Here is a 10,201-nt window from a genome sequence, read left to right as displayed (position 1 = left end):
GTAATTTGGTTTTATATTTTGTAATCCAATCTAATGCTATACATTTTAAACTCAAATCCGGACATGTAGTGGACAATGACCACCGCATGAGGACGCTACACGACCACAGCTTAAAGCAACGCAGTCTGGGAAGCGTCCCCTGCAGGTTTCCGTAGTGTAGTGGTTATCACTTCCCATATAAATCACCTCATTGCTTTCCTCACTTTTTCTGTTCTGAATAAAAGCGTCTGGTAAAAGATTAAATGTGAACTTATACAAAACTTGTAGAAGTGCGCCATACTGGGGTGTTCTATTGCATTGCATATGACAGTGAAAAAGTCCAGAAATAAAACCTTTCGCTTCATTTCGCATTGAGCGCTTTTGCCTGTTGCTACGATACGTCAATCAGTCCGCCATATTAGACAGGGAGAGACACACATCGTGACCAAGTAACGCAATATTGTGTACAATTTGTAAGCAATTTAAACGATCTACGAGTAATCTCCGAGTGTTTCTGTGTCTCAGTCGGTAGAGCATTGGTTTAGAAGCGTTTAGGACAATCTTGCCCGGTCCAGTATGACGGCGTCTATGCTGCTCCGTCCCGGTAGGTGGCGGATATGAGGCAATGGATGAACCGTCATAGCACGGAGGCGAAGAAGAGCCCCTCCTTTTCTTGTGCTGTGAAGTTGGAGGAAGCGGGTTTTTAGTCCGTCCGACTCAATCCAGCTCCATCCAGCAACATCCACCGGTACCAGACCGAATCAAAGCTACCAAGATGAGCGAGCAGATGACCGTGAGAGGAACCCTGAAGGGACACAGCGGATGGGTGACGCAAATCGCCACGACGCCGCAGTTTCCGGACATGATCTTGTCCGCGTCCAGAGGTATCAGACTGGCTGCCTGTTTGTGCCTGTTAGAACACAGCTGTCTGTCTCTCTGAACACATATTACAGCTCACGGGTGTCTGTGGCGAGTACTGTGGAAGTACCGTGGTTCAGTGATAGTACTATGGTACTGATGTGTACTTTTGTACTAAAGTCTAAACCTTGGTAACTTGGTTAAACAACTAACGTTACTGTGGTTCGTGTCCATTACTATCACTGGACTCTTGGAATAGAAATCAAGTAGTATTTCGTGGCCTTTTAATGTAAATCGATGTTTTTGGTCAAATAGGAATACCTAACAATACCATGGTATACTCTTAAGAAGTATGTAGATGTGGTAATCATTGTACCAGGTATAGACCGTGCACGCGCGCGCCTGACCACCAGTTAACTTCCGGTTTGTGTTTGGCTAATAATATAAATCTTTTTTTTTCATTTATGTTCATATTAATTTGTATTATTATTTTACTTTACAATAACTGTTTTGATTTTTGTTTTTATGTTCATTTTATTCAAATAAATAATTTGTTGAATGGGTCCTGCAGTTTGGTCGCATTTAAACAAACCATACGGTACACTGACATCTAGCGGATGAGCTTGGTATCGGAGTCTATATTCAAAATGTTGGAGAGACAAGTTTAGCCAAGTAACGGTTAATCTCGGTTTCTTTTGATTGTTATCAGAAATAATCAAAAGGCACTCTATTGTTTGTGAATGTGTACCGGAAGTTAAGGTGGGGTCACAAAAGTGCGCATGCGCAGTACCGTTTGTTTTTGTTGTCGAGATGAAACCGTCTATATGTAATCAAAATACCACTGTTTTCCCGATAATAGCGAAGTCATGTGCTACTACGTCCCAATTCGCCTACTTATATTATAAAGTATGTACGATTATGTAAAATCATATACATTTCATTGCGTAGCAAAACTTTATGCACGCACTGGGACATACTAAGGTGAAACGGAAGTGTTTCTGTTATCATGAACTGTCACGAACATCAAAACACCTCTTCCTTGCGTTTAAGTATTTATTCGTTCATTATTTCGTATGTAATGTTTACTGTATACTCGCATTTATTCATTTAGCGAAGCATCTTTTATTTCATTTCATTAATGCAATGTAGCGTCAACCAAACTCCGCCCTCTCGCGGTGAGTTCTATTTTTGAATACTATTTAGGGGGAATTGGGACGCAGCTATGNGTAGTGCACACTATAGGAGTAGTGGAAGTGGAATATTGCTCTTAAGGAGCAGTTATCTGTTTAGGAGGGAGATTGCCTGGGGGAAGAAGCTGCTTGCACGCACTGGGACATACTAAGGCGAAACGGAAGTGTTTCTGTTATCATGAACTGTCACGAACATCAAAATACACCTCTTCCTTGCGTTTAAGTATTTATTCGTTCATTATTTCGTACGTAATGTTTACTGTATACTCACATTTATTCATTTAGCGAAGCATCTTTTATTTCATTTCATTAATGCAATGTAGCGTCAACCAAACTCCGCCCTCTCGCGGTGAGTTGTGAGTTCTATTTTTGAATACTATTTAGGGGGAATTGGGACGCATCTATGGATTTGGAAAATTCCCTGGGCAAAGAAGACCTGAGATCAAAGACGTAGACATACCTGGCATAACTCACCTAAAATAAACCAATATTCGTTAGAATAATATTGGTTCCAATACTTGACAACTCGATATGACCACCAAAACAGTGTTGACCGCTTTTGAGAATTCTACAAAATGCTTCTTTTAGTTTGGTCTGTATATGCGAAGTCCAATATTTTTTAAACATAGGAATGTCATAGACAACATCTAAACTACAAGCTAGTAGTTTGTGTAAGACCCAAGATCAGTAGTCTTATAATTATGTCATATAACAGTAAAATGTGTTTGTGTTTCTCTAGATAAGACCATAATCATGTGGAAATTGACCCGTGATGAAACCAACTACGGCATTCCTCAGAGAGCTATGCGTGGACACTCGCACTTCGTGAGCGATGTGGTCGTCTCATCTGATGGTCAGTTTGCTCTCTCTGGATCCTGGGACGGCACCCTGCGTCTGTGGGACCTCACCACGTAAGTGAAATGAGTTTAACCAACAACATCATTTAAGCTGAACTCATTGTGTCACTCACTTTTTGACCGTTACGTATGTTTTTTTTGTAGTGGAACCACGACCCGTCGTTTTGTGGGTCACACCAAAGACGTGTTGAGCGTGGCCTTCTCTGCTGATAACCGTCAGATCGTGTCTGGCTCTCGGGATAAAACCATCAAACTGTGGAACACGTTGGGCGTGTGCAAGTACACCATTCAGGTGAGATCACCTCTGACACACGGGCGTCATGTTGGTGTTTTATATGTCATGTTCATGCGTCTGTGTTTTGTATCGTTCCTCAGGATGAAAGTCACTCTGAGTGGGTTTCCTGCGTCCGTTTCTCCCCAAACAGCAGTAACCCCATCATCGTCTCCTGCGGCTGGGACAAACTAGTGAAGGTGAGAGACGACAGGATGTGAAGTCGCGTGTACCTGATATTTTAATGACATTTGTGAATACTACAGTGTCAAGTGTGTCGTGTTTTGTTTTGTCAGGTGTGGAATCTGGCCAACTGCAAGCTGAAAACCAACCACATCGGACACACGGGTTATGTGAACACTGTGACCGTCTCTCCTGACGGCTCCCTCTGTGCTTCTGGTGGAAAGGTCAGTTTCCCACTTGCAGCTCTGGTCTGGGTTTTTGGACTCTGGTTTGTATTCTGGTTGGTATGGATGTGAGATGTTGCCCGTGTCTCTGTGTTCAGGATGGACAGGCCATGCTGTGGGATCTGAATGAAGGAAAGCACTTGTACACGCTGGACAGTGGTGATGTCATCAACGCTCTCTGCTTCAGTCCAAACAGATACTGGCTGTGTGCCGCTACGGGGCCCAGCATCAAGATCTGGGTATGAGCTGCCATCACGTTTCATCACTGATCCGAATTAAACGCTGTGTGTGTGCGTTTCATTCCATTTCAACAGCGTTGTGCATTTCATGTTTGTATTTCTGTTGTTTATAGTGTTTCATATTTGTTGCCGTTTACTTAAGATTTAAATCTACTACACGAACACAGGAATAAAGTTCTGTTTATTTATGATGCATAGTAGTTGTGTGGGTTAAAAAAAATCTCCAGACAGATATATAGATTTGGTTTTGTCTGCACCCTGCCCTGCTGTCACTGCACCTCTCACACGTGTCTCTCTCCGCAGGATCTGGAGGGAAAGATCATTGTTGATGAGCTCAAACAGGAAGTCATCACCACTAACAGCAAGGCCGAGCCGCCTCAGTGCACGTCTCTGGCCTGGTCCGCTGACGGACAGGTAAGAAGCCCCCCGGGCAAATGTCAGCTGTGTGTGATGAGGCTTTTTGTCCGCTGGATGGTAAATGTCTGAGTGATTGGTGGAAGACGTGTGTTAGTACAGTAGATAATGTTAAATATAAACTGAATGGACATACAGAAAGATCTGTATTAATTATTTATTTGTTTTTCTCAGACTCTCTTTGCTGGTTACACAGACAACCTGATCAGAGTTTGGCAGGTGACCATCGGAACCCGCTAAAGTCAGATTTCAAAAGCAGAACGCAATGAATAAAAGTTCAATAAAAAATAAATATTGAAAATAAGATGTGCAAATCTTGTGCTGGTTAGTGTTTTTCTTTTCGAAGGTTTGATCATTATATATATTTTTATCTAGTGAAGCTAAAGGTTTGTTTGACTTTGTAATGATCTATTTGATGTTTACGAATGTCCAAATGTGGGCTATAACCAGCAAAAACGTGAGACGTTAGAAAGAAATGCAAGGCTGGATTCTGTGAATCCTGTTGTGTGTGTGTATACCTGTTCTGACAGTTATTTCTCACGAACATGGCACCGGTTTTCTTTTGGGTGAAATATTTGAGTAAGTCTATGTTTATATACTATTGTTCAGTAGTATCACCAGATGTGGATTTCACATTTAAACGCCCCAATATTAATATACATTTTGACCAAATAAACCTAAAGTTTCAACGTGTGAGGTTTTGGACTGTCTCGTTTTCAGTGTTGTGTAGTAAGTTAACTTTTTCTGGGCAGCAAACTGGTTGTAAATGATAATGGAATAAATTTAGGTTAAGAGCTTCACATGAATACATCTTTAGTAAACTGTTCGAGTCACTGTGGGAGTGAAGAGCTTTAAAAAAGCCCGTTTATCTAGAAATAAACATTATATTCTCACTACACACTTCAGTATCTAAAGTGCATCCTCACACAGCAAAAATTAACAGTAATATAAAACTCAGCACTCCAGTAATTTAGTGGAATCTATGTAATGGACTTTCTTGTCCCGTTATAAGTCATTAAAAGTAATTAACACTAAAAAAATGTCATTGAAATACAAGTTTGCACGTGCGTAGAAATGACATATTGTGTGTGCATTGCCCTGGTTTCATACACGAGGCTTAAAATGAATTTTGAGCTGTATACCTGAAAATAACTTGACCTGAAAATATGTCAGTGCCATTGTTTTGTTTCAAGATGCACACCAGTATTGTTTTTTTCTACTGCGTTTTAATAAAAGCGACGTAAATAGCATAAATTAACTAAGGCATAGTCCTGGCTCAGGCTAAGTATTATTTATGAAATGGGCCCGTATGTATTAAAATGTGTCCAGAAGAGTTTTATCCTTGGTTAAAAAAACAACAGATATTAAACATGCTCATATAAGATTTTTCGCAGTGTTTTGATTTGTTGGACTCAACCATGTGTGTAATAAGCTGCTCGGTCGCGTTTAAAAGCACTAGCTACTAGTAGCTAGAGCTGCAGCATTTGAAGTGCGCAGCAGGAAACCGCAAAGAGGGCGGGGCGTTTGCCTTCCTCGGCCAATCACAGGACGCGATCAATGCGGGGTCTCTCGCATTCATCCAATCAGAACACGTTTTATATCCCTGACTTCATCCGGCGCTATAAAAGTGACCACGAGTTGGCACTGTACGCGAGAGTCCATTTTGGAGTGTGGCCTTTTTTTTAGCGCCTATATTTTACAGTAAGCCGGTCAATTTTTTAACTTATTTTGCCTATTTACTAATTTCGTCTGAACCGTTCTAATACGTGCGCATATGCGCGATCGTCTTTTTTGCTCTAAAATTCCCGTTTGTGTAAGTTTACCGGTGCGTTTAGAAATAACGCAAATGTTAAACACGCTCGTAAGCCAGTTTAGCTTTGCGTGCTGCTACCGTTGCTTTAGCTTTCGGTAATCGACGTAGTGAATTAACTATTCAAATTGATATTCGACTTTAAAAAACGACTTTCTTCACATTTAAAATGCATTTATGCGACTTATTTTCTAAAGCATTAGAACACACGGCTATGGTTTAACGAAATGGTTGCATTGAGGTGCTGTGGGGGTTAATCCATCCCGCTGTTATTGTTCTAGCATCACCGCTTATATTTTCATCATTTATTATTTTAAGGTTATCAAAAACGACCGTAATGGCCGACGCGGAGAATCAGTTCATGGAGACGTCCGAGAACGGGAACGAGGAGGACTTGAACGGTGCGGAGATCGCAGAGGAGGCCGCGGCGGAGGACGATAACGGAACCGGCGAAGGATCCCAGATCGACGCGAGCAAGGGCGAGGAAGATGCCGGGTAAGAATCTTTGGATCTTAAACTATTTCCTGTTCTTTTTGCAGCAAGCATTTTGTTTCATTTTGGTCGTCGTTGGCGACCTGTGATCCGTGCTATAGGAGGGGGATGGGACGAGGACACCGGTTCGGGTGATCTTGCCCGGTTATTGTGCCCATTGTTGTGGGGTGATGTGGCTTCATCAGGGTGGCTCGGGTTTGAGTCTCGCCCTGAAGCCTTAAAGTTAATTTTATTGAACGGGACCAACAGCAATTGTATTTAATATACTTTAAATAATGGTTGTATATGCATCATAAGAAAGTAGCCTTTGTCATGAAATGTGATGTATTTCAGTAGTAGCCATTGGCTGTTACGGTTTCTAGGCAACAATTATGAAGTCTTTACCTTAAATAAAATGTATAGAGTACAAATGTTTTGAAAGAGAATGCCATTCAATCGAGTGTGTTTTACTGTCTTTTTTAATGTAGGACGGTTTTGCAGTATTAAGGCTTTCTTCGTGCTGATTTTCTCTCTTCTCTCCTATAGAAAAATGTTTGTCGGAGGTCTCAGCTGGGACACCAGTAAGAAAGACCTAAAGGACTATTTCTCCAAGTTTGGAGAGGTGACTGACTGCACCATCAAAATGGATTCGAACACCGGCCGGTCGCGAGGGTTCGGCTTCATTCTCTTTAAAGAGGCAGAAAGTGTGGAGAAGGTATGGAAACGCTGCTCGTCGTCTTTCTTGAAGCGTTGTTTTGTGGTGGGTGGTGATATAATGACCTTGTCGTCTTAAAGGTGTTGGTGCAAAAGGAACACAGACTAGACGGGCGTCAGATCGATCCCAAGAAAGCCATGGCCATGAAGAAGGAGCCAGTCAAGAAGATCTTCGTTGGCGGCCTTAACCCTGAGACTACCGAAGAGAAGATCCGCGAATATTTTGGAGCGTTTGGCGAGGTGAGTTTTGTCGAGTGCACGTTGCCAGGTTTTATTCTAGTTTTTCCAGTGTTAACTCTTCGGTTATGGCTTGCAGATGGAAACGATTGAACTTCCAAATGATCCAAAAACAAACAAAAGAAGGGGATTTGTTTTCATCACGTTCAAGGACGAATCCTCTGTCAAACAAGTTCTTGAGAAGAAATATCATAATGTTAGCGGAAGCAAGGTAGTCCGTTTGTATACCGTGCTCCATATATGCGTCGTCTTGTTTTCAAGATCTGTTTTTTTTTTGAGCCTGTTGATGTTCACCTGCCTCTCTTCTCTCCCATCACTTGTTTTAGTGCGAGATCAAAATTGCCCAGCCCAAGGAAATCTACCAGCAGCAGCAGTATGGGAATCGTGGAGGCTATGGAGGTCGCGGCAGGGGGCGCGGAGGTAAGACAGCCATGTTTTTAAGAGTGTTTTATGAAACCTAACGATCGACTGATGGCGAATGGCAGCTTGCTTTCTTGAAATCAGTGTTTGATTTTAATAAGCCCTCTTTAAGGTTACTCGTAATGATTCCTATTGTGTCCTCCAGGCCAGAACCCGAACTGGAACCAGGGATATAACAGCTACTGGAACCAGGGTTACGGGAATCAGGATTATGGCGGATATGGAGGCCAGCAGGGTTATGGCGGATATGGTGGCTATGGTGGTTATGGCAACTATGACTACTATGGCTACGGTGCAGGCTATGAATACGGTCAGTGTCTACATTTCAAACGCTCCTGTTATTAAAATCGACCTTTTTTGTCGCGAGTCACCTTATTAAAATTTTTTCAGACCAGGGCAATACAAGCTACGGCAAAACGCCAAGACGCGGAGGTCACCAGAGTAGCTACAAGCCATACTGATCACATGTACAACAGGTAGCCTATGCCGTGTTAAATTGAGTTAAGTTTGCACAATGAACATTAGCGTGTTGACTGAAACATGTTCTCCGTCTTGTTCCAGGACTGAAGTATTCTCCAACCAAGAGTCCGTGACACGACGACAACAGTTCAAGGACTCTTCCCTTCTACAGACAAGATCATGATCCATTTGTACAGAACCGATGAATAGGGAAGGCAAAGTCACACTTCCACGTTTTTTATTTTAATTTTATTTTCCTTTGTCCACATTTCCAGGGATGGAAGTGTAATTTTTACTGTACTTTTTGGTACCTTTTTTGAATAATGTATTGTATGGTTGTATTTTACATGTCTACTGGATTTACCACATGAGGTTCGGGAGCTGCCAGAGCTTTTGAAATAAAACAATTTTGAGTAACTTCCAGTGTTTGCAGATGTTTACTACACCCATGTTGCTTTCTGTCGTATAGCTCCAAACAAACCTGCAAATGAGAGATCATCTATCAGAGTCCTGTGAATGTTTGAATTTTCAATGTCTGCTTGAATGAACTAGTTTTAACTTGCTTAATGAGAGATGCTCAAGCTTTTTGTTGACTAGAGATATTTGGTAGAAATAAATGTTTTTTTGTAAGTTAAGTGTTCTGTTTATTGGCTGTTAGTGATTTTGTTCTTTTTATTTAAGTGATTTAGCAACGCGACAGCAAATACCATAGCTGCAGTAAAATACCATCTTACAACAGTAAAACTCACTAAAGGTCTGTTTTAACTTGGTACCTCTGTATTTGTTAAAGTACAGAAAGGATTGCAATTGTAGTTTTGATAAAATGTCTGTTGGTATTGGCGATATTAAAATGCCAACTAGACAAATTTTGCAGAAAAGGAACTTTAAAATGTTTTGTGCATTCTAATTGATGTCAAACTGCGTTGGATTGCTAAAAGTAGTGATAACAAAGTATACAGCTAACAAACACAATTAAAACATGATTTTTAAAAACTTATTTTTGTTTTTGCAAATAAACTTCACTTCTGTGTTGTGTGAAGGTGGCTTAATGTTCCTATTTAATAATATAAGCAACTTTTTATTACATTTTGGTGGAAACGAATTATTCAGTTCAGGGTTTTTCCTAAAAAAAGGTTTATTAGACGTGTGTAGCTTTAAGACTCGATGAACCGATGCGGCAAATCGGTTCGTTCGGGTCATTAAAGCATCGTGATGTTGATTCACTTCACGTGTGGAGAAACTAAACTCGTGTGAGTGCAATGCACGCGCTCAGGCTACAAAACAACAACAAATGAAAAACATGAACCGATCATTATGGACATCTTTATCAAAAAAGAGGTGAGTTTATCGAACATTTAGCCCGTCAAAATGACACGCATTGAACTACAATGCGTAATGTTGCTTAAAAACACGAACATTTTATTGGGTTGGTTCAGGTGAATAAAAAAAGAAACGATTCAACGTCATTGTTTCTAAATTTCGTACGACAAACCTTTTCAAACGTGTTTCTGAAACGTCAAATGTCGGTGTGGATTCAAATGTGTTCACGTGTTGTGTTCTATCTCGTAACCGTCAGCAGAGGGCGACAGATAACAAAAAGTGCGCATAGTGAAAATACATCAAACATTAATCACCAATATTATATCTCAATAGTCAGCACCGGTTAAATAAACCTGGGTTTAATTTTAGGCCTGTTTTAGTGGTAATTCAAAATGACCCACACGTGTACTGCATAACCTTCAGAATAATATTGAGACAAAGCCTAAAACTTGTAATGGGTCCTAATGTAACACAGTAGGGTTAAAAAGTTAAGATGTAATTTGCCTAAAATTGTGCTTGTTCTTTAACAACAATCCTTGGATATTTTGCAATGTT

General features: G+C 40.8%; 2 protein-coding genes across 5 annotated transcripts; both read left to right on the top strand.

The window, feature by feature from the left end:
• Positions 1-637: 637 nt before the first annotated feature.
• LOC130570126 (guanine nucleotide-binding protein subunit beta-2-like 1) lies at positions 638-4,529 on the top strand. Its single transcript, XM_057360275.1, has 8 exons — positions 638-863; positions 2,767-2,938; positions 3,029-3,176; positions 3,260-3,355; positions 3,452-3,562; positions 3,661-3,801; positions 4,105-4,215; positions 4,390-4,529. The coding sequence occupies exons 1-8, from the start codon at positions 755-757 to the stop codon at positions 4,453-4,455; spliced, it is 954 nt and encodes a 317-aa protein (XP_057216258.1). The 5' UTR covers positions 638-754; the 3' UTR covers positions 4,456-4,529.
• Positions 4,530-5,831: 1,302 nt separating this feature from the next.
• Positions 5,832-9,365, top strand: hnrnpabb (heterogeneous nuclear ribonucleoprotein A/Bb). Of its 4 annotated transcripts, none has more exons than XM_057360277.1 (9): positions 5,832-5,916; positions 6,344-6,520; positions 7,043-7,211; positions 7,292-7,450; positions 7,527-7,658; positions 7,774-7,867; positions 8,013-8,177; positions 8,258-8,343; positions 8,429-9,365. In XM_057360277.1, the coding sequence occupies exons 2-8, from the start codon at positions 6,363-6,365 to the stop codon at positions 8,326-8,328; spliced, it is 948 nt and encodes a 315-aa protein (XP_057216260.1). In that variant the 5' UTR covers positions 5,832-5,916; positions 6,344-6,362; the 3' UTR covers positions 8,329-8,343; positions 8,429-9,365. The 4 variants fall into 4 exon arrangements, with proteins under 4 accessions (XP_057216260.1, XP_057216263.1, XP_057216259.1 ...); XM_057360280.1 differs by having other exon boundaries at positions 7,774-7,868; positions 8,020-8,177; XM_057360276.1 differs by having other exon boundaries at positions 7,527-7,661.
• Positions 9,366-10,201: the final 836 nt, after the last annotated feature.

This window comes from Triplophysa rosa, linkage group LG19 (assembly GCF_024868665.1).
Source record: "Triplophysa rosa linkage group LG19, Trosa_1v2, whole genome shotgun sequence".
NCBI classification, from domain to species: Eukaryota; Metazoa; Chordata; class Actinopteri; order Cypriniformes; family Nemacheilidae; genus Triplophysa; species Triplophysa rosa.
This window is presented reverse-complemented; position numbering and strand designations above follow the sequence as displayed.